The following is a 25,748-nucleotide window of genomic DNA, read 5'->3' as shown; positions in this document are numbered from 1 at the left end:
ATATAAAAATGACAATTCTATTCGATTAAATTCTAGTATGATTAAAGTATAGAAGAAATGTAATGTATCATTATGTGTTTTCCTTTAAAAATAGTTAGTTGGTTTTTACAGTATATATTTTTCCCCAGTAAATTATTATAAAACTGATTTTGTTGCGTTATTTATACATTTACAAATGATATTGTCTCTCTGTGTAGGCCTTACATAGATCTCAGTGATTCCCTGATGTGTGCATAATTTAATTTTGTAAGTAAACATAATTTAAAAGTGATACGAGGAACATGACGCTCCATATTGTGCTCACAGATTCGAGCACTAACAGTTTTAGCACAACACATCCTGTGTGGACTCTTGCCTCCCCCCCAGCAGTGAGACCATCTGCTCTTCTCTTTCTCCATCTCTCTGTTTCTCCATCCATCCTCACCTCCTTCTCTCTGGCCGTTCTCCGTTCTTCAGCTTGCGGGCTCAGTACGGGACCGAGACCCTTTCGAACGCTCTACACGGCAGCTCTGACAGCGAGCAGGCCAGCAGGGAGCTGGCGTTCTTCTTCCCGAACTTCAGGATGGCGATGGCGGGCTCGAGCTCGGAGCGGGCCGGGCCGGAAAAGGAGCATGTGGAGAGGACGCTGGCGCTCATCCGCCCAGACGCTGCCAGGGAAAACAGAGGCATGTGCCAACATTACGTTCACACGCACAGAACTGCGGCCCCATGGGTGCAGAGTCAGACTGATACTCCTACCTACACTGAAGCACTGACACACACTGCCTGTTTAAAGTTTAAAGACACTTGAATTCATTTGTTTCACACAATATAACACTTATTTTAGGTGAGTCGGCCTACATATGACTGGCATTTATCGGTCACTACATCATTCCCATACCATCTCAGGGTTATTTTAGTATAGTATTATTAAAGGGATAGTTCACTTTGAAATAAAATTTTGGTATGTTTTAGTTTACCTCAAGGGCAACCAAGATGTAGGTGTCTTTGTTTCCGCAGTAGTTTCAATTTTGATATTTTTAGGTCAAACCGTTCTTGTCTGTCAGTCATATAATGCAGGTCGATAGTCACTGTCTCAAAACACAAGCACAGAGTCCAAATTAAAACAATTACCCATCGTCCAAATTAAACAATTCCCCATCATAAGTACACATTGATGGCCTAAGACACGAAACGAGCGGTTTATGTGAGAAAACGAACAGTATTTATATCGTTTTTACCTCTAATAACAAAGCCACGTCCAAGTGATCTGAAGGCGCGGGCGCTTCCTATTGTGTGACGTATGCGCAGACTGTTGTGTTTTGAGACAGTGACTATCGACCTGCATTATATGACTGACAGACAAGAACGGTTTGACCTAAAAATATCAAAATTGAAACTACTGCGGAAACAAAGACACCTACATCTTGGATGCCCTTGAGGTAAGCAAAAACATACCAAAATTTTATTTCAAAGTGAACTATCCCTTTAATATTTTCAAGGGCCTGTATGTAGAATTCAGAAACCCTTGTTATTAGCGACACCGGTGGCCATTGAGTGAACTGCAGCTTATTGCTCGTAACGTAAAAGAGACTGAAGGTGATTCAATGCACCGATAAACTCACGGCGAAGTTCTTTTTCTTTCTTTGCTTAGAAGTAAAGAGAAGTTTGAATTTGAACTTGAATTTTAATTTAATCCTGACACCGTCCACGCTGCTGAGAGCGATGTTTAGATGAATATGTAAATATGTGCTGCGCTTTCCTCTCAATAACAAAATAAACACAACAAAAACGCATCTGATCATAGAGATGTGGATGTTTGCAGCCGCTCTGCGATTCACAGGCATCATGTCGACAGATGAGCTCATTAAAATTACACTGTTATGATTATTAAGTATGTCTGAGACTATATCGATCTGTATGAATCAATCCTTTTTGCATGACCTTTTGAATTTCCCAGCAAAAACGTCCCCATTCCTTCATATAAAATCAGTCTAGAGGGTTTCATAGGCAACCCAGGAAGTCAAGAAGGTTTCTTTACTAGTTCACAAATTGGCTACAAGAAACGATTAATACATGACAATTCTTACATATAGCCCTTTAAATTAGCATTTATTTGTATATTTTCAGTTTTCTTATTTTAGTATATATTTTCTTAATATAATACAAGTTTATTTTTGATATTTTACTTTAAGCTTTAGTAATTTTGTAATTTGTTATTGAACTTTCATTAATTTCTATTTCAGTTTTAGTAATTTTAGTACTTATGTTAATACAGCTAGTTTCCAAGGTAACACCTCTAATTGTATTTTTTTTGTAAGTAAAATTTTTTCACCTAATATTAAAACTTTATTTTAACTAAAGAAAACGATTTCTAATAATTTTGGTTAAAAGTGCAATAATCTGTACAGATTTATTTTTATTTTGTTATGCCAGTTGAAAGTCTCCTCATATTCTGATAACAATCACTATGTCTAAATGTATTTTTATATCGTCTGTGGAAGGTGTAGGACCATATAATGTTCATTCAATCATCGCATTAGGTCCGGATCAAATGAAAGCATGTGAAAGCATGTTTCCATACCACTTCACGCAGACATCATTCATCATCAGCGCGTTCACGTACGCTGTGCATGGCAGGCAAACAGTTGTTTTCGTTCTTTATTTTACTTTTAACAAAGTTAAAGGCTAAAGTTAGCATTTCTCAGATCACATATCGCACCTTTAACAATACCAGCACTGTTCCAATTGTTATTTTTCTAGTTCTGATGACTTTATTACTTCACACATTTTAGATTAACAGTAAAGAATGAGGAGATGTGTCTAAATTGGAGCACTTACGATCAGGAAGTGAATGGTGTGAAATGAAATGTGTTTGCAGAGGAGATTCTGGCCAGGATCCATGAAGCTGGTTTCACTGTGGCCATGCAGAAAGAGATCATGCTGTCGGAGGATCAGGTCAGACAGTTCTACAGCGCTCATCTAGAGCAGGAATACTTCCCCAGTTTACTCCAGAGCATGACCAGGTGAGCGCTCACATACTGTACATCACACATCAGTGGAAAAGGACAAAGTCAGGTGGTTTATCACTGAAAAACAGCACAACAGTGATATGATATAAGACACCAATTTTCAACAAATAGTTGCATGCATTATTAATAATAATCGGAATTATACCCAAGCAATGTAGCTTATTCTTGTAGTTTTACAATGGCTTTACAACCAATCAGAACCTTTTAGACTTTAAAATCAGAAGTTCTATTATACATGGAAATTAAATACATTTGAAAAGCTTTTTTTTTTGTTTTTTAGGTCAATGCTGGAAAACAGCACACACAAGCATATTTGAGCAGTTCTAATTTTTTAGATGTCAAAACAATAAATTAGGGATGCACCGATTTGAACATTTTAGCCGCTAACCGATAAATCTTTACATTTGAAAGCCGATAACCGAGATATTGGCCGATAAATCTAAATCCAACGTTTTATACAATTTTGAGAGCCTGATAACAAAAATAAAAGTCTCATCATTAAAAGCCATGTCCAAACACAATTATAATGATGTTCTCATTATAATTGTATGTAGCCTATATGACAGACTTGCGCTGTACATGTTGCACATTACTGTATTTTCCTTTTTGAAGTGATTCCAATCATATTTCAAGCAATTCAAAAGCATCATGGTGAACAGTGCACATCTGAAGTGTCTCAGCTGAAGGAAATAAAATTAATAACATTATTTATCGGCTTTTTGATATATATCGGCCAAAAAATCAGGCTGATAACGATAACATTAAAAATGAACACATATCGGCCGATACTGATATGGTGGCCGATATATCGTGCATTCCTACAATAAATTATAGATCGAAACTATCATACCTGCAAACTGGGCCCTGGCAAATTTTCTAGGAATCAACAGATGAAATAATTTCAGAAAATGTAGATATTAGAAGACCTACATGTTGTTTAGGTAGCAACACCAATGTCTATATTAACATCCGAAACTGTAAAATGCCCATAAACACTATAATTTAAACAGTTTTAACTTGTTTTTAAATGATAAACCTCACATTTCAGCCTAAAGAACCAAGGATGATAACTTATAATATATAGTATTAAATATAAAAGAATAGAAGAGTCCACACCACAACATATTTAATTGGTCTGAACTAATACGGCAGACAGGCTGAATGGAAATGCAGATTCACTCTCTGACAGATAAAAAGCCCTTAGATTTGCCGAAAGTGAGGATTTTGCAGGTATGAATATACTATTCATTCTGAATCTGAATTATGAATGCTAATGGAATTGCTGTCTAAAGAATAAGGAGTCGGACAGTAATAAACGTGTTCATGTCTTCAGTTTAAGCTTAATTGTACTTTTTGCCACATAGTTGTTATTTGCATATATACAGTACTATCTATATAATGACATAAAGAAGCCAGAAGAAGACTTCCAGTGGTCCTGGTGTAATGAAGAGTCTCTGTTCTGCTGTGTTCACAGCGGGCCTGTGTTAGCATTAGCTCTAGTGAAGCAAGGAGCCGTGGAACACTGGAGGAACATCCTGGGACCCAAAGACCCTGTCCAGGCTAAAAGTGAAGAACTTAACAGGTAAACCCATGTCTGTAATAGTGTCCTTTCTTCGGGACAATGTGTTATTGTATTGTGTATCATGTTATTTATCATATATGTGTTTAGAAGCAACTCCGACGCAATATTTGAAGGTCCCCAAAGATACTAGAGATATAGAAAAACTTTTTTTTATTTACAGAAACTAGGAGTGGCAATGTAAATTAATTGAATTAAATATATAAATATTCTAAATTAAATTTATAATAACAACATTTACTCAATATAATTCAATTAAATAATTATAAATAATTAAAATAATACAATTACATAATTACAGAAGCAGTTTCTATTTGAATAGCTTTTTTCAGTTTACATTTTTATTATTAATTTTTTTTTTGTGAATTACACATTTGTGATTTCGGATTTTTTTAAACTCACAAATAGCAATTCCACAGCAACTTCTGCCCAATAGAATATTTTAGAGCTTTGCAATGACTAGAAAATCTTATATTTGTTATAGAAATGTTCAAGACTTTTTAAGATTTTACTAATTTCCATGACTTTCCCAGGTCTAGAAATCACGCTTTAAAAATTCCTCTTATATCCAGGTTTTCCGAGACTGTGGGAAACCTGGTTCTTTGATAGAAAATGATAGCTTATTATATATGTTAAAGGTCCCATGACATGCTATTTTTTGTAGGCTTTAATATAGGCCTTAGTGGTCCCTAGTACTGTATCTGAAATCTCTTTTCAAAAATTCAGCCTCGGTGCAGAATTATAGCCACTACAAGCCAGTCCCAGAATGAGCTTCCTTCAGACAGGCCGTTTCGGTGTCTGTAGCTTTAAATACTAATGAGGAGGAGAAAGGCGGCGCAAGGTGGAGGGTGGGTGTGGCCTTGACCATCTTGCGCAACGGTACCGGTCCGTGGCGTGCATGTTTACGTTGGATATAGCAATGGCACGAAGACACGTAGTCGTTCAAGCATTTCAGTTTGACCCAGAATCTGATCCGGATGGAGAAGCAACGACTCGGCGGCTCCAGCAGGACGTTTCCGAATGGTTAGTTTAAAATATTATGTCTGGATACGGTACTTTATTCGGATGGTTTAGTTATTATCATGTAGCTAACGCTAACCTACTGTTGCCTTTTCATGAGAGATCTGTAACATCTGTAATTTATCTTATTACAATTACATCATCAAGCTCTGCGATCTTGAAATGCGGATATCGCGCGCGCCGTATAACCAACAGGAAAACGGTTATCCAAATAACAAAGAAGTGTACAACACTCGCGTTACAGTGTGTGTATTCACACACATAAACTGCATAGCTGCATAGCTAATGTGACAGCCACATTCTACGTGTAACAGTCTAGGCAACCATAAACAGTAAAGCAACACACTTATATATCATTAGTTGACTTACTTGTCCGAGGTGTGTAACGTTAGCTGAGCCAAAGAGAGTGATCCAGACTTTAGTTTCAGACGTTCAGCAAGCCCAGCTCTGTGTTAACCCTTCGGTGTTCATTTGTACATCCAATTATAGAGCAAGTGTTATGCTTCGCTCGCTCAAAAGCCATGATATCTCTCGTGGACAAACTAAAATCGCGCGCGCGTTCCTACTTCCTAGCGCATTTTTTCATGGGCGGAAAATATTCTCTGGGCGGGCAAAGCAGAGACAGGGGAGGTAACATTCCTCCTTATGACGTCACAAGGAGGATATTCAAGATCAGCGCGATTGAGCTTCCATTTTCTCAAAGGCAGAGAAAGATAACAAAAGCTCGATTTACACCGATTAAAATTTCTAGAAACTTGGGGACCATATACAGGCTAGGGGAACTCATATTAATGTTAAAAAACCTCAGAAAGTGAAAACTTCATGTCATGGGACCTTTAAAGTATATTTAGTTTTATTTTAAATCATTTTAAGTAGTGGTTGTGAACACCTCTCTGTGGTTTCTCTGTAGTTTGCGAGCTCAGTTCAGCGATGTGAACTCCAGTATTAACCAGCTTCACGGCAGCAGAAGCTCCAACGAGGCGGAGATGGAGATCGGCTTCTTCTTCCCACCAGAGGACACGCTCGCTGTCATTAAACCCCACACCGAACACAAAGGTATCATTTCTGCAGCAGCTCTGAACGGCAGATTGAAGTCTTTGCTTCTGTGTAAATGAAACACACATCAGAATAAGAGCACAATAAGGCAACTATAAATGGTTAGACAGGAAGAAGACAAATATGATTCATTAAGAACGTGTAAGAAAGAAGGCGAATCACAATTTTGTATGCAAATATAGTGATGATGTCATTGCTGCTGCTACATTTTGAAAGTTGGATCAATGTCAATGGAAGATTTTAAAATTAAGAAAAAGTATAATTAAATGTTGTTGTTTTTTTTTACAAAAACTGTCAACGCTGAAATAATCTACAATACAGTCTGAATGAAGTCACATTAAATTAATACTTCAAATGTAATGCCTGCGCTAGACCTTTTGAACAAGCCAGAATGATTTAGAAACATCAACACAGCAATGCTTTTCAAACACTATAAATATGATTAAAGACACTACTGCAAAGAAGTCTTCGGCTCAGCAAAGCTATATTTATTTGATCTAAATACAACAAAACAGTAATATTTTGAAATATTATTACAATCTAAAATAAGTGTTTTCTATGTGAATATATAGTAAAGTGTAATTATTCCTGTGGTTTTCAGCATCATTACTCCAGTCTTCAGTGTCACATGATCCTTCAAAAATCATTTCTGATTATTATCAGTGTTGAAAACAGCTTAAACTGATTAATATTTTTGTGGAAACTCCCCAGGATTCTTTATTAGTGGTGCTTGCTGAAAGCAAGGCATCACTATTGTTATTGCTCATACTTATTAGTGGTGCTTGCTGAAAGCAAGGCATCACTATTGTTATTGCTCATACTTATTAGTGGTGCTTTTTTGAAAGCATCACTATTGTTATTGCTCATACTTATTAGTGGTGCTTGCTGAAAGCAAGGCATCACTATTGTTATTGCTCATACTTATTATTATTAGTGGTGCTTTTTTAAAAGCATCACTATTGTTATTGCTCATACTTATTAGTGGTGCTTTTTTAAAAGCATCACTATTGTTATTGCTCATACTTATTATTAGTGGTGCTTGCTGAAAGCAAGGCATCACTATTGTTATTGCTCATACTTATTATTATTATTATTCTTATTATTCCGGACAAAAGTTTGGCGCGAAACTCGCCCCGCACCATTTGTCACAGACCCCTGAGTGAAGTGTCAAATCGACCGGCTCATTGAGGAGAGGTGTGCTATGACTTTTCTAAGCGATCGGGTGTACGATGTTCGCACAGCGGACGAAAAAGCGGCCAAAAAAGTCCCCATTGACTTAACATTGGGAGTTCTAAAAATATTTGAATCCCAACTGCCATTTTCACACACACAGACTCCAAAGGGCCTGACACCCCTGCATCTCTCCCTCTCTCTCTCCCTCAGAGGATTTATATTATCAAGCAGCCAATAAGTAATGGCCTAAAATCTTCATAGCCACACCCTAGAAACCAGTTTCAGCACCCTAGCAACCACTAAGAGCTCCCTAGCAACCACCCTAAACCAAAAAAAATTTTTTTTTACATTTTTTTGTATTTTTTAACGCAATATTACACTCGTGGCCTTGCGATATTGCTCCATGCTTGTGCCTATTCAGCCATAGGCACGAGGCCGCAGGCCGAGTGTCGTACTGAAGGCACTCGTTATTAAAGATTTTAATAACTCTATAAAAACTCCATAGTAACCATCTTTGACAACTACCAACCACCTAGTAACAAAATAGCAACTACCAAAAATACCTTAGCAACCATCCTGAACACCCTAGCAACGTCTAGAAACGCTCTAGTAGATCATAGAAACACCAAGGTGGTCTCGTTTCACTCAGGGCATCAAATGGCCAATCATGAATCACCTCAACACTTCCTAGCCCCTCCCTAGCAACCATTGTCGAGCACCTTAGCAACCAAAATCCTAGAGGGATATCTTCTATTCTGAATGTCACAGAGGCATGGAAGTTGGTTTATATCATTCATAGTAACAAAAAGCCTTTGCAGTTTCATCGATGGCAGCTGTCAAGCAACTCCATAGCAACCAAACAGATTACCCTAGCAACCAAAATTCAAAGAGGGATATCTTCCATTCTGAATGTCACAGAGGCATGGGAGTTTGTTTATGTCATTCATACTGAAAAGCAGCCTTTGGAGTTCATCATTAGCAGCTGCCAAGCCACTCCATAGCAACCAAACAGAGTACCCTAGCAACTATTTAGCAAGACCTATATCTCTGTATCAGAGCATCGTATAGAGATGGGGGAAGGTTTATATAATTCAATATTGACAAGAAGCCTTTGGAGTTTCATGATTGGCAGCTGCCAAGCCACTCCCTAGCAACCAAAGAGAGTACCCTAGCAACCAATATCCAAAGTGGGATATCTTCCATTCTGAATGTCACAGAGGCATGGGAGTTGGATTATATAATTCATACTGACAAGAAGCCTTTGGAATTTCACCATTGACAGCTGACAAGCCACTCCCTAGCAACCAAACAGAGTACCCTAGCAACCAAAATCCAAAGAGGCATATCTTCCATTCTGAATGTCACAGAGGCATGGGAGTTGGTTTATATCATTCATAGTGACAAGAAGCCTTTGGAGTTTCATGATTGGCAGCTGACAAGCCACTCGCTAGCAACCAAATAGCGTACCCTAGCAACCATTTATCAAAACGTATATCTCTGCATCAGAACATCGTATAGAGATGGGAGTTGGTTTATATCATTCATACTGACAAGAAGCCTTTGCAGTTTCATCATTAGCAGCTGCCAAGCAACTCCATAGCAACCAAACAGAGTACCCTAGCAACCATTTTACAAGACCTACATCTCTGCATCAGAATATTGTATAGAGATGGGGGTTGGCTCATTAGTTTCAGTTGTAAAACAGTCTGTAAATATCACCATGGTAACTGTGTATTCACACCCTAGCAACCATTTAGAGCCACCCAGCAACCGATTGGTGAGTTTTGCCACTGCAAGCACCACTTCACATTTTCTTCAGGAAATGTACATTCTAGTTCTTATTATTATTATTCTGGACAAAGTTTGGCGCGAAACTCGCCCCGCACCGTTTGTCACAGACCCCTGAGTGAAGTGTCAAATCAACCGGCTCATTGAGGAGAGGTGTGCTATGACTTTTCTAAGCGATCGGGTGTACGATGTTCGCACAGCGGACGAAAAAGTGGCCAAAAAAGTCCCCATTGACTTTACATTGGGCATTCTAAAAATATTTGAATCCCAACCGACGTTTTCACACACACACCACTCCAAAGGGCCTGACACCCCTGCGTCTCTCCCTCTCTCTCTCCCTCAGAGGATTATATTATCAAGCAGCCAATAAGTAATGGCCTAAAATCTTCATAGCCACACCCTAGCAACCAGTTTTAGCACCCTAGCAACCACTAAGAGCTCCCTAGCAACCACCCTAAACCAAAAAAAATTTTTTTTTCAATTTTTTGTATTTTTTAACGCAATATTACACTCGTGGCCTTGCGATATTGCTCCATGCTTGTGCCTATTCAGCCATAGGCACGAGGCCGCAGGCCGAGTGCCGTACTGAAGGCACTCGTTATTAAAGATTTTAATAACTCTATAAAAACTCCATAGTAACCATCTTTGACAACTACCAACCACCTAGTAACAAAATAGCAACTACCAAAAATACCTTAGCAACCATCCTGAACACCCTAGCAACGTCTAGAAACGCTCTAGTAGATCATAGAAACACCAAGGTGGTCTCGTTTCACTCAGGGCATCAAATGGCCAATCATGAATCACCTCAACACTTCCTAGCCCCTCCCTAGCAACCATTGTTGAGCACCTTAGCAACCAAAATCCTAGATGGATATCTTCTATTCTGAATGTCACAGAGGCATGGAAGTTGGTTTATATCATTCATAGTAACAAAAAGCCTTTGCAGTTTCATCAATGGCAGCTGTCAAGCAACTCCATAGCAACCAAACAGATTACCCTAGCAACCAAAATTCAAAGAGGGATATCTTCCATTCTGAATGTCACAGAGGCATGGGAGTTGGTTTATATCATTCATAGTGACAAGAAGGCTTTGCAGTTTCGTCATTGGCAGCTGCCAAGCCACTCCATAGCAACCAAACTTGAGTACCCTAGCAACCGTTTTGCAAGACCTATATCTCCGCATCAGAACATCGTATAGAGATGGGAGTTGGTTTATATCATTCATACTGACAATAAGCCTTTACAGTTTCATCATTAGCAGCTGCCAAACAACTCCATAGCAACCAAACAGAGTACCCTAGCAACCAAAATGCAAAGAGGGATATCTGCCATTCTGAATGTCACAGAGAAATGGGAGTTGGTTTATATCATTCATAGTGACACAAAGCCTTTTCAGTTTCATCATTGGCAGCTGCCAAGCCACTCCATAGCAACCAAACTTGAGTACCCTAGCAACCGTTTTGCAAGACCTATATCTCCGCATCAGAACATCGTATAGAGATGGGAGTTGGTTTATATCATTCATACTGACAATAAGCCTTTACAGTTTCATCATTAGCAGCTGCCAAACAACTCCATAGCAACCAAACAGAGTACCCTAGCAACCAAAATGCAAAGAGGGATATCTTCCATTCTGAATGTCACAGAGGCATGGGAGTTGGTTTGTTTCATTCATACTGACAACCAGCCTTTGGAGTTTCATTATTGGCAGCTGCCAAGCCACTCCATAGCAACCAGACAGAGTACCCTAGCAACCAAAATCCAAAGAGGGTTATCTTCCATTTTGAATGTCACAAAGAAATGGGAGTTGGTTTATATCATTCATAGTGACAAGAAGCCTTTGCAGTTTCATCACTGGCAGCTGCCAAGCCACTCCCTAGCAACCAAACAGAGTACCCTAGCAACCATTTAGCAAAAATAATTTCTCTGTATCAGAACATCGTATAGAGCTGGGAGTTGGTTTATATCATTCAAACTGACAAGCAGCCTCTGGAGTTTTATGGTTGGCAGCTGCCAAGCTACTCCCTAGCAACCAAACAGAGTACCCTAGCAACAAAAATCCAAAGAGGGATATCTTCCATTCTGTATGTCACAGATGCATGGGAGTTGGTTTTTTATCATTCATAGTGACAAGAAGCCTTTTTAATTTCATCATTGGCAGCTGCCAAGCCACTCCCTAGCAACCAAACAGAGTACCCTAGCAACCGTTTAGCAAGACCTATATCTCTGCATCAGAACATCGTATAGAGATGGGAGTTGGTTTATTTTCATTCATACTGACAAGAAACTTATGCAGTTTCATCATTAACAGCTGCCAAGCCACTCCATAGCAACCAAACAGAGGACCCTAGCAACCAAACTCCAGAGAGGGATATCTTCCATTCTGACTGTCACAGAGGCACGGGAGTTGGTTTATATCATTCATATTGACAAGAAGCCTTTGGTGTTTCATGATTGGCAGCTGCCAAGCAACTCCATATCAACCAAACAGAGTACCCTAGCAACCAAATTCCAAAGAGGAATATCTTCCTTACTGAATGTCACACAGGCATGGGAGTTGGTTTATATCATTCATACTGACAAGAAGCCTTTGGAATTTCATCATTGGCAGCTGCCAAGCCACTCTCTAGCAACCAAACAGAGTACCCTAGCAACCAAAATCCAAGGAGGGATATCTTCCATTCTGAATGTCATAGAGGCATGGGAGTTGGTTTATATCATTCAGAGTGACAAGAAGCCTTTGCAGTTTCATCATTGGTATCTGCCAAGTCACTCCCTGGCAACCAAACAGAGGACCCTAGCAACCGTTTATCAAGACCCATGTCTCTGCATCAGAACATCATATAGAGATGGGGGTTGGCTCTTTAGTTTTGGTTGGGAAACAGTCTGTAAATTTCACCATGGTAACTTTGTATTCACACCCTAGCAACCGTTTACAGCCACCTAGCAACCATATTGCAACATAAAGAAGCCATATTTCAGCTCCACAACAGCGTACAGACATGGTTGTTGGCTCGTATGCGATCATGTACAACACCCTAGCAACCGAGTGCCGAATTTTGCCACTGCAAGCACCACTTCACATTTTCTTCAGGAAATGTACATTCTAGTTATTAATGGTGCTTGCTGAAAGCAAGGCATCATTAGTGTTCTCTTGCATACTTATTATTATTCTTCTACTTCTTATTATTCCGGACAAAAGTTTGGCGCGTAACTCGCCCCGCACCGTTTGTCACAGACCCCTGAGTGAGGTGTCAAATCGACCGGCTCATTGAGGAGAGGTGTGCTATGACTTTTATAAGCGATCGGGGGGGCGGTGTTCGCCCCAGGGGTGAAAAAGCGTCCCAAAAAGTCCCAATGACTTAACATTGGGACGAACTTTGAGCACTCGTAGCTCGGAGCGAGGATTTCGGAGAAACGTGTGATTTGCCACATTTGAAGAGGCTGACAGGCTCTGTAAGAACATACCTCACAATGGGGTAAAAGTTGCACCCCTGGGGGGCAGGAGCGTCCCAAAGTTTCCCATTGACTTACAATGGTGTAGGACGGCCCATGAAATGGGCCGTCCTACACATTGCATTGGGATTTTGTATTGAACGTAGCTCTGGATCACAGTGTCAGAAAGACAAGGGGGCGGGCTCATTTTACTCAGACGACCAGTCAGTCTCTAAGGATCATTGTGAAGCTATCAAGCCACGCCCTAGCAACCATTTAGAGCACCTTAGCAACAAGTCCCATAGACTTCCATTGAAAGAGATCACAGGGATATCTCTGGACTGAATTGTCATAGAAACATGGGGGTGGTCTCATTTGACTCGGGGCAGCAAACAGCCAATCATGAATCACCTCAACACTTCCTATCCCCTCCCTAGCAACCATTGTCGAGCAGCTTAGCAACCAAAACCATAGAGGGATATCTTCCATTCTGAATGCCACAGAGGCATGGGAGTTGGTTTAAATCATTCATACTGACAAGCAGCCTTTGGAGTTTTATGATTGGCAGCTGCCAAGCCACTCCCTAGCAACCAAACAGAGCACCCTAGCAACCATTTTGCAAGACCTATATCTCTGCATCAGAACATCATAAAGAGATGGGGTTAAGACAAATTTGACTCAGGGCAGCACACAGCCATTCATGAGACACCACAACACTTGCTAGCCCCGCCATAGCAACCATTGTCGAGCACCTTAGCAACCAAAATCCATAGAGGATATCTTTCATTCTGAATGTCACAGAGGAATGGGAGTTGGTTTATATCATTCACACTGACAAGCAGCCTATGGAGTTTCATGATTGGCAGCTGCCAAGCCACTCCCTAGCAACCAAAAAGAGTACCCTAGCAACCATTTTGCAAGACCTATTTCTCTGCATCAGAACATCGTATAGAGATGGGGGTTGGCTCTTTTGACTCATGCTAGCAAAGAGGAATTCCAACATGTTACACATGCTAGCTGTGAATAGCTACATGCTAATAGCGATTAGGTAAGTGCTAAATCATGCCAAGAAAATGCTAAGAACTCCAATAGTAATCATCTGTGACAACTACCAACAACTTAGTAACACCTTAGCAACCGCCCTGAACACCCTAGCAACTGCCTAGCAACCACCCAAAATACCCTACCAACCACCTAGCAACACCATAGCAACCACACTGAACACCCTAGCAACTGCCTAGCAACGCCATAGCAACCACCCAGAATACCCTAGCAACCGCCTAGCAACACCATAGCAACCACCCAGAACACCCTAGCAACCACCTAGCAACGGCCTAGCAACTGCCTAGCAACCACCCAGAACACCCTAGCAACCGCCTAGCAACCACCCAGAACACCCTAGCAACTGCCTAGCAACGCCCTAGCAACCACCCAGAATACCCTAGCAACCGCCTAGCAACCACCCAGAACACCCTAGCAACTGCCTAGCAACGCCCTAGCAACCACCCAGAATACCCTAGCAACCGCCTAGCAACACCATAGCAACCGCCTAGCAACACCATAGCAACCACCCAGAACACCCTAGCAACTGCCTAGTAACGCCCTAGCAACCACCCAGAATACCCTAGCAACCGCCTAGCAACGCCCTAGCAACCACCCAGAATACCCTAGCAACCACCCAGCACAACCTAGCAACTGCCTAGCAACGCCCTAGCAACCACCCAGAATACCATAGCAACTGCCTAGCAACGCCCTAGCAACCACCCAGAACACCCTAGCAACTGCCTAGCAACACCCTAGCAACCACCCAGAATACCCTAGCAACCGCCTAGCAACCACCAGAACACCCTAGCAACTGCCTAGCAACCACCTAGAATACCCTAGCAACCGCCTAGCAACACCATAGCAACCACACAGAACAGCCTAGCAACTGCCTAGTAACGCCCTAGCAACCACCAAGAATACCCTAGCAACCGCCTAGCAACCACCCAGAATACCCTAGCAACTGCCTAGCAACGCCCTAGCAACCACCCAGAATACCCTAGCAACCACCCAGCACACCCTAGCAACTGCCTAGCAACACCCTAGCAACCACCCAGAATACCCTAGCAACGCCCTAGCAACCACCCACACCCTAGCAACTGCCTAGCAACACCCTAGCAACCACCCAGAATACCCTAGCAACCGCCTAGCAACCACCAGAACACCCTAGCAACTGCCTAGCAACGCCCTAGCAACCACCTAGAATACCCTAGCAACCGCCTAGCAACACCATAGCAACTACCCAGTACACCCTAGCAACCGCCTAGCAACGCCCTAGCAACCACCCAGAATACCCTAGCAACCGCCTAGCAACACCATAGCAACCACCCAGAACACCCTAGCAACACCCTAGCAACCACCCAGAACACCCTAGCAACCGCCTAGCAACCACCCAGAATACCCTAGCAACTGCCTAGCAATGCCCTAGCAACCACCCAGAATACCCTAGCAACTGCCTAGCAACACCCTAGCAACCACCCAGAATACCCTAGCAACTGCCTAGCAACCACCCAGAACACCCTAGCAACCACCTGAACAACACAAATAAGCCATATCTCAGCAGCAGAACATCGTACAGACATGTTTGTTGGCTCGTATGCAATCATGTACCACACTCTAGCAACCGAGTGGCGAGTTTTGCCACTGCAAGCACCATTTCACATTTTCTTCAGGAAATGTACATTCTAGTTCTTATTATTATTATTCTGGACAAAGTTTGGCGCGAAACTCGCCCCGCACCGTTTGTCACAGACCCCTGAGTGAAGTGTCAAATCGACCGCCTCATTGAGGAGAGGTGTGCTATGACTTTTCTAAGCGATCGGGTGTACGATGTTCGCACAGCGGACGAAAAAGCGGCCAAAAAAGTCCCCATTGACTTTACATTGGGCATTCTAAAAATATTTGAATCCCAACCGACGTTTTCACACACACACCACTCCAAAGGGCCTGACAGCCCTGCGTCTCTCCCTCTCTCTCTCCCTCAGAGGATTTATATTATCAAGCAGCCAATAAGTAATTTCCTTAAATCTTCATAGCCACACCCTAGCAACCAGTTTTAGCACCCTAGCAACCACTAAGAGCTCCCTAGCAACCACCCTAAACCAAAAAAAAATTTTTTGTACATTTTTTTGTATTTTTTAGCGCAATATTACACTCGTGGCCTTGCGATATTGCTCCATGCTTGTGCCTATTCAGCAATAGGCACGAGGCCGCAGGCCGAGTGCCGTACTGAAGGCACTCGTTATTAAAGATTTTAATAACTCTATAAAAACTCCATAGTAACCATCTTTGACAACTACCAACCACCTAGTAACAAAATAGCAACTACCAAAAATACCTTAGCAACCATCCTGAACACCCTAGCAACGTCTAGAAACGCTCTAGTAGATCATAGAAACACCAAGGTGGTCTCGTTTCACTCAGGGCATCAAATGGCCAATCATGAATCACCTCAACACTTCCTAGCCCCTCCCTAGCAACCATTGTCGAGCACCTTAGCAACCAAAATCCTAGAGGGATATCTTCTATTCTGAATGTCACAGAGGCATGGAAGTTGGTTTATATCATTCATAGTAACAAAAAGCCTTTGCAGTTTCATCGATGGCAGCTGTCAAGCAACTCCATAGCAACCAAACAGATTACCCTAGCAACCAAAATTCAAAGAGGGATATCTTCCATTCTGAATGTCACAGAGGCATGGGAGTTTGTTTATGTCATTCATACTGAAAAGCAGCCTTTGGAGTTCATCATTAGCAGCTGCCAAGCCACTCCATAGCAACCAAACAGAGTACCCTAGCAACTATTTAGCAAGACCTATATCTCTGTATCAGAGCATCGTATAGAGATGGGGGAAGGTTTATATAATTCAATATTGACAAGAAGCCTTTGGAGTTTCATGATTGGCAGCTGCCAAGCCACTCCCTAGCAACCAATCATAGTACCCTAGCAACCAAAATCCAAAGAGGGATATCTTCCAGTCTGAATGTCACAGAGGCATGGGAGTTGGTTTATATCCTTCATAGTAACAAAAAGCCGTTGCAGTTTCATCAATGGCAGCTGTCAAGCAACTCCATAGCAACCAAACAGATTACCCTAGCAACCAAAATTCAAAGAGGGATATCTTCCATTCTGAATGTCACAGAGGCATGGGAGTTGGTTTATGTCATTCATACTGACAAGAAGCCTTTGGTGTTTCATGATTGGCAGCTGCCAAGCAACTCCATAACAACCAAACAGAGTACCCTAGCAACCAAAATCCAAACAGGGATCTCTTCCATTCTGAATGTCACAGAGGCATGGGAGTTGGTTTATATCATTCATACTGACAAGAAACCTTTGGAATTTCATCATTGGCAGCTGCCAAGTAACTCCATAGCAACCAAACAGAGTACCCTAGTAACCAAAATCCAAAGAGGGATATCTTCCATTCTGAAAGTCACACAGGCATGGGAGTTGGTTTATATCATTCATAATGACAAGCAGCCTTTGGAGTTTTATGATTGGCACCTGCCAAGTCACTCCCTTGCAACCAAACAGAGGACCCTAGCAACCAAATTCCAAAGAGGGATATCTTCCATTCTGAATGTCACAGAGGCATGGGAGTTGGTTTAAATCATTTATACTGACAATCAGCCTTTGGAGTTTCATCATTGGCACCTGCCAAGTCACTCCCTGGCAACCAAACAGAGGACCCTAGCAACCGTTTATCATGACCCATGTCTCTGCATCAGAACATCACATAGAGATGGGGGTTGGCTCTTTTGTTTTGGTTGGGAAACTGTCTGTAACTATCACCATGGTAACTGATTTCACACCCTAGCAACCGTTTAGAGCCACCTAGCAACCATATTGCAACATATAGAAGCCATATTTCAGCTCCACAACATTGTACAGACATGGTTGTTGGCTCGAATGCAATCATGTACAACACCCTAGCAACCAAGTGGAGAGTTTTGCCACTGCAAGCACCACTTCACATTTTCTTCAGGAAATGTACATTCTAGTTATTATTCTTATTATTCCGGACAAAAGTTTGGCGCGAAACTCGCCCCGCACCATTTGTCACAGACCCCTGAGTGAAGTGTCAAATCGACCGGCTCATTGAGGAGAGGTGTGCTATGACTTTTCTAAGCGATCGGGTGTACGATGTTCGCACAGCGGACGAAAAAGCGGCCAAAAAAGTCCCCATTGACTTAACATTGGGAGTTCTAAAAATATTTGAATCCCAACTGCCATTTTCACACACACAGACTCCAAAGGGCCTGACACCCCTGCATCTCTCCCTCTCTCTCTCCCTCAGAGGATTTATATTATCAAGCAGCCAATAAGTAATGGCCTAAAATCTTCATAGCCACACCCTAGAAACCAGTTTCAGCACCCTAGCAACCACTAAGAGCTCCCTAGCAACCACCCTAAACCAAAAAAAATTTTTTTTTACATTTTTTTGTATTTTTTAACGCAATATTACACTCGTGGCCTTGCGATATTGCTCCATGCTTGTGCCTATTCAGCCATAGGCACGAGGCCGCAGGCCGAGTGTCGTACTGAAGGCACTCGTTATTAAAGATTTTAATAACTCTATAAAAACTCCATAGTAACCATCTTTGACAACTACCAACCACCTAGTAACAAAATAGCAACTACCAAAAATACCTTAGCAACCATCCTGAACACCCTAGCAACGTCTAGAAACGCTCTAGTAGATCATAGAAACACCAAGGTGGTCTCGTTTCACTCAGGGCATCAAATGGCCAATCATGAATCACCTCAACACTTCCTAGCCCCTCCCTAGCAACCATTGTCGAGCACCTTAGCAACCAAAATCCTAGAGGGATATCTTCTATTCTGAATGTCACAGAGGCATGGAAGTTGGTTTATATCATTCATAGTAACAAAAAGCCTTTGCAGTTTCATCGATGGCAGCTGTCAAGCAACTCCATAGCAACCAAACAGATTACCCTAGCAACCAAAATTCAAAGAGGGATATCTTCCATTCTGAATGTCACAGAGGCATGGGAGTTTGTTTATGTCATTCATACTGAAAAGCAGCCTTTGGAGTTCATCATTAGCAGCTGCCAAGCCACTCCATAGCAACCAAACAGAGTACCCTAGCAACTATTTAGCAAGACCTATATCTCTGTATCAGAGCATCGTATAGAGATGGGGGAAGGTTTATATAATTCAATATTGACAAGAAGCCTTTGGAGTTTCATGATTGGCAGCTGCCAAGCCACTCCCTAGCAACCAAAGAGAGTACCCTAGCAACCAATATCCAAAGTGGGATATCTTCCATTCTGAATGTCACAGAGGCATGGGAGTTGGATTATATAATTCATACTGACAAGAAGCCTTTGGAATTTCACCATTGACAGCTGACAAGCCACTCCCTAGCAACCAAACAGAGTACCCTAGCAACCAAAATCCAAAGAGGCATATCTTCCATTCTGAATGTCACAGAGGCATGGGAGTTGGTTTATATCATTCATAGTGACAAGAAGCCTTTGGAGTTTCATGATTGGCAGCTGACAAGCCACTCGCTAGCAACCAAATAGCGTACCCTAGCAACCATTTATCAAAACGTATATCTCTGCATCAGAACATCGTATAGAGATGGGAGTTGGTTTATATCATTCATACTGACAAGAAGCCTTTGCAGTTTCATCATTAGCAGCTGCCAAGCAACTCCATAGCAACCAAACAGAGTACCCTAGCAACCATTTTACAAGACCTACATCTCTGCATCAGAATATTGTATAGAGATGGGGGTTGGCTCATTAGTTTCAGTTGTAAAACAGTCTGTAAATATCACCATGGTAACTGTGTATTCACACCCTAGCAACCATTTAGAGCCACCCAGCAACCGATTGGTGAGTTTTGCCACTGCAAGCACCACTTCACATTTTCTTCAGGAAATGTACATTCTAGTTAATGGTGCTTGCTGAAAGCAAGGCATCATTAGTGTTCTCTTGCATACTTATTATTATTCTTCTACTTCTTATTATTCCGGACAAAAGTTTGGCGCGTAACTCGCCCCGCACCGTTTGTCACAGACCCCTGAGTGAGGTGTCAAATCGACCGGCTCATTGAGGAGAGGTGTGCTATGACTTTTATAAGCGATCGGGGGGGCGGTGTTCGCCCCAGGGGTGAAAAAGCGTCCCAAAAAGTCCCAATGACTTAACATTGGGACGAACTTTGAGCACTCGTAGCTCGGAGCGAGGATTTCGGAGAAACGTGTGATTTGCCACATTTGAAGAGGCTGACAGGCTCTGTAAGAACATACCTCACAATGGGGTAAAAGTTGCACCCCTGGGGGGCAGGAGCGTCCCAAAGTTTCCCATTGACTTACAATGGTGTAGGACGGCCCATGAAATGGGCCGTCCTACACATTGCATTGGGATTTTGTATTGAACGTAGCTCTGGATCACAGTGTCAGAAAGACAAGGGGGCGGGCTCATTTTACTCAGACGACCAGTCAGTCTCTAAGGATCATTGTGAAGCTATCAAGCCACGCCCTAGCAACCATTTAGAGCACCTTAGCAACAAGTCCCATAGACTTCCATTGAAAGAGATCACAGGGATATCTCTGGACTGAATTGTCATAGAAACATGGGGGTGGTCTCATTTGACTCGGGGCAGCAAACAGCCAATCATGAATCACCTCAACACTTCCTATCCCCTCCCTAGCAACCATTGTCGAGCAGCTTAGCAACCAAAACCATAGAGGGATATCTTCCATTCTGAATGCCACAGAGGCATGGGAGTTGGTTTAAATCATTCATACTGACAAGCAGCCTTTGGAGTTTTATGATTGGCAGCTGCCAAGCCACTCCCTAGCAACCAAACAGAGCACCCTAGCAACCATTTTGCAAGACCTATATCTCTGCATCAGAACATCATAAAGAGATGGGGTTAAGACAAATTTGACTCAGGGCAGCACACAGCCATTCATGAGACACCACAACACTTGCTAGCCCCGCCATAGCAACCATTGTCGAGCACCTTAGCAACCAAAATCCATAGAGGATATCTTTCATTCTGAATGTCACAGAGGAATGGGAGTTGGTTTATATCATTCACACTGACAAGCAGCCTATGGAGTTTCATGATTGGCAGCTGCCAAGCCACTCCCTAGCAACCAAAAAGAGTACCCTAGCAACCATTTTGCAAGACCTATTTCTCTGCATCAGAACATCGTATAGAGATGGGGGTTGGCTCTTTTGACTCATGCTAGCAAAGAGGAATTCCAACATGTTACACATGCTAGCTGTGAATAGCTACATGCTAATAGCGATTAGGTAAGTGCTAAATCATGCCAAGAAAATGCTAAGAACTCCAATAGTAATCATCTGTGACAACTACCAACAACTTAGTAACACCTTAGCAACCGCCCTGAACACCCTAGCAACTGCCTAGCAACCACCCAAAATACCCTACCAACCACCTAGCAACACCATAGCAACCACACTGAACACCCTAGCAACTGCCTAGCAACGCCATAGCAACCACCCAGAATACCCTAGCAACCGCCTAGCAACACCATAGCAACCACCCAGAACACCCTAGCAACCACCTAGCAACGGCCTAGCAACTGCCTAGCAACCACCCAGAACACCCTAGCAACCGCCTAGCAACCACCCAGAACACCCTAGCAACTGCCTAGCAACGCCCTAGCAACCACCCAGAATACCCTAGCAACCGCCTAGCAACCACCCAGAACACCCTAGCAACTGCCTAGCAACGCCCTAGCAACCACCCAGAATACCCTAGCAACCGCCTAGCAACACCATAGCAACCGCCTAGCAACACCATAGCAACCACCCAGAACACCCTAGCAACTGCCTAGTAACGCCCTAGCAACCACCCAGAATACCCTAGCAACCGCCTAGCAACGCCCTAGCAACCACCCAGAATACCCTAGCAACCACCCAGCACAACCTAGCAACTGCCTAGCAACGCCCTAGCAACCACCCAGAATACCATAGCAACTGCCTAGCAACGCCCTAGCAACCACCCAGAACACCCTAGCAACTGCCTAGCAACACCCTAGCAACCACCCAGAATACCCTAGCAACCGCCTAGCAACCACCAGAACACCCTAGCAACTGCCTAGCAACCACCTAGAATACCCTAGCAACCGCCTAGCAACACCATAGCAACCACACAGAACAGCCTAGCAACTGCCTAGTAACGCCCTAGCAACCACCAAGAATACCCTAGCAACCGCCTAGCAACCACCCAGAATACCCTAGCAACTGCCTAGCAACGCCCTAGCAACCACCCAGAATACCCTAGCAACCACCCAGCACACCCTAGCAACTGCCTAGCAACACCCTAGCAACCACCCAGAATACCCTAGCAACGCCCTAGCAACCACCCACACCCTAGCAACTGCCTAGCAACACCCTAGCAACCACCCAGAATACCCTAGCAACCGCCTAGCAACCACCAGAACACCCTAGCAACTGCCTAGCAACGCCCTAGCAACCACCTAGAATACCCTAGCAACCGCCTAGCAACACCATAGCAACTACCCAGTACACCCTAGCAACCGCCTAGCAACGCCCTAGCAACCACCCAGAATACCCTAGCAACCGCCTAGCAACACCATAGCAACCACCCAGAACACCCTAGCAACACCCTAGCAACCACCCAGAACACCCTAGCAACCGCCTAGCAACCACCCAGAATACCCTAGCAACTGCCTAGCAATGCCCTAGCAACCACCCAGAATACCCTAGCAACTGCCTAGCAACACCCTAGCAACCACCCAGAATACCCTAGCAACTGCCTAGCAACCACCCAGAACACCCTAGCAACCACCTGAACAACACAAATAAGCCATATCTCAGCAGCAGAACATCGTACAGACATGTTTGTTGGCTCGTATGCAATCATGTACCACACTCTAGCAACCGAGTGGCGAGTTTTGCCACTGCAAGCACCATTTCACATTTTCTTCAGGAAATGTACATTCTAGTTATTATTCTTATTCTTATTATTCCGGACAAAAGTTCGGCGCGTAATGCGCCCCGCACCGTTTGTCACAGACCCCTGAGTGAGACGTCAAATCGAGCGGCTCATTGAGGAGAGGTGTGCTATGACTTTTCTAAGCGATCGGGTGTACGATGTTCGCACAGCGGACGAAAAAGCGGCCAAAAAAGTCCCATTGACTTTACATTGGGAGTTCTAAAAATATTTGAATCCCAACCGACGTTTTCACACACACAGACTCCAAAGGGCCTGACACCCCTGCATCTCTCCCTCTCTCTCTCCCTCAGAGGATTTATATTATCAAGCAGCCAATAAGTAATGGCCTAAAATCTTCATAGCCACACCCTAGCAACCAGTTTCAGCACCCTAGCAACCACTAAGAGCTCCCTAGCAACCACCCTAAACCAAAAAAAAACATTTTTTTTTATTTTTTTTATTTTTTAAAGCAATTTTACTCTCGTGGCCTTGCGATATTGCTCCATGCTTGTGCCTATTCGGCCATAGGCACGAGGCCGCAGGCCGAGTGCCGTACAGAAGGCACTCGTTATTAAAGATTTTAAGAACTCTATAAAAACTCCATAGTAACCATATTTGACAACTACCAACCACCTAGTAACACCATAGCAACTAACAAAAACACCTTAGCAACCACCCTGAACACCCTAGCAACGTCTAGAAATGCTCTAGTAACCACAAAAAACTCTAGCAAGCACCCAGAACACCCTAGCAACCACCTAGAACACCTAGCAACTGCCTAGCAACCACCCAGAACACCTAGCAACCAACCAGAACACCCTAGCAACTGCCTAGCAATGCCCTAGTATCCACCCAGAATACCATAGCAACTGCCTAGCAACACCATAGCAACCACCCAGAACACCCTAGCAACCACCTAGCAACGCCCTAGCAACCACCAAGAATACCCTAGCAACTGCCTAGCAACCACCCAGAACACCTTAGCAACTGCCTAGCAACACCATAGCAACCACCCAGAACACCCTAGCAACCACCTGGCAACAGCATCTTGCTAAAAACATGCTGGCAACATGCTAATCAAGCTAGCATCATGCTAGCAACATGCTAATCAAGCTAGCATCATGTTAGCAACATGCTAATCATGCTAGCAACATGCTAATCAAGCTAGCATCATGCTAGCAACATGCTAATCCTGTTAGCATCTAGCTAAAAACATGCTAGCAAAATGCTAATCATGCTAACATCATGCTAGCAACATGCTAATCAAGTTAGCATCATGCTAGCAACATGCTAATCAAGCTAGCATCATGCTAGCAACATGCTAATCAAGCTAGCATCATGCTAGCAACATGCTAATCATGTTAGCATCATGCTAGCAACATGCTAATCATGCTAGCATTATGCTACCAACATGCTAATCAAGCTAGCATCATGCTAGCAAAATGCTAATCATGCTAACATCTTGTTAAAAGCATGATAGCAACATGCTAATCATGTTAGCATCATGCTACCAAAATGCTAATCAAGCTAGCATCATGCTAATCATGCTAGCATCATGTTACCAACATGCTAATCAAGCTAGCATCATGCTAGCAACATGCTAATCAAGCTAGCATCATGTTAACAACATGTTATTCAAGCTAGCATAATGCTAGCAACATGCTAATCCTGTTAGCATCTAGCTAAAAACATGCTAGCAAAATGCTAATCATGCTAACATCTTGTTAAAAGCATGCTAGCATCATGCTAATCATATTAACAACATGCTAATCATGCTAGCATCATTCTAACAACATGTTAATCATAGTAAATCATGCTGGAATGTGGTAAATCGTAGTAAATCATCTTAGAAATATGGTAAATCGTGGTAAATAATGCTAAAACGTGGTATATCATGGTATCACAACATGTTAATTGTGTTAGCATCTGCCCAGTGGCGAGTTTTGCCACTGCAAGCACCACTTCACATTTTCTTCAGGAAATGTACATTCTAGTTAGTGGTGCTTTTTTGAAAGCATCACTATTGTTATTGCTCATACTTATTCTGGACAAAAGTTTGGCGCGTAACTCGCCCCACACCGTTTGTCTCAGACCCCTGAGTGAGGTGTCAAATCGACCGGCTCATTTAGGAGAGGTGTGCTATATCTTTTCTAAGCGATCGGGTGTACGATGTTCGCACAGCGGACGAAAAAGCGGCCAAAAAAGTCCCATTGACTTAACATTGGGCATTCCAAAAAATTCAAATCCAAACCGACGTTTTCACACACACAGACTCCAAAGGGCCTGACACCCCTGCGTCTCTCCCTCTCTCTCTCCCTCAGAGGATTTATATTATCAAGCAACCAATAAGTAATGGCCTAAAATCTTCATAGCCACACCCTAGCAACCAGTTTCAGCACCCTACTAACCACTAAGAGCTCCCTAGCAACCACCCTAAACCAAAAAATTATTATTATTTTTTTTTGTACTTTTTAACGCAATATTACACTCGTGGCCTTGCGATATTGCTCCATGCTTGTGCCTATTCGGCCATAGGCACGAGGCCGCAGGCCGAGTGCCGTACTGAAGGCACTCGTTATTAAAGGTTTTAATAACTCTATAAAAACTCTAGTTTTAGTAACCATAGTAGTAGTAACCATCTTTGACAACTACCAACCACCTAGTAACACCATAGC

At 42.8% G+C, this 25,748-nt stretch overlaps 1 protein-coding gene across 1 annotated transcript in view; it reads left to right on the top strand.

The window, feature by feature from the left end:
* LOC308691975 (thioredoxin domain-containing protein 6) overlaps positions 1–25,748 on the top strand; it is a gene marked incomplete at its 5' end in the record, with an annotated part of 48,836 nt that overhangs the window by 6,980 nt on the left and 16,108 nt on the right. The window contains 4 exons of the mRNA XM_081367601.1: positions 457–665; positions 2,861–3,005; positions 4,486–4,593; positions 6,521–6,666. Coding sequence (XP_081223727.1) covers positions 457–665; positions 2,861–3,005; positions 4,486–4,593; positions 6,521–6,666 — 608 coding nt within the window. The remainder of the gene's footprint in view (positions 1–456; positions 666–2,860; positions 3,006–4,485; positions 4,594–6,520; positions 6,667–25,748) is intronic.

The sequence above is a fragment of the Scardinius erythrophthalmus genome, assembly GCF_964197995.2.
Source record: "Scardinius erythrophthalmus genome assembly, chromosome: 6".
Lineage (NCBI taxonomy): Eukaryota > Metazoa > Chordata > Actinopteri > Cypriniformes > Leuciscidae > Scardinius > Scardinius erythrophthalmus.
This window is presented reverse-complemented; position numbering and strand designations above follow the sequence as displayed.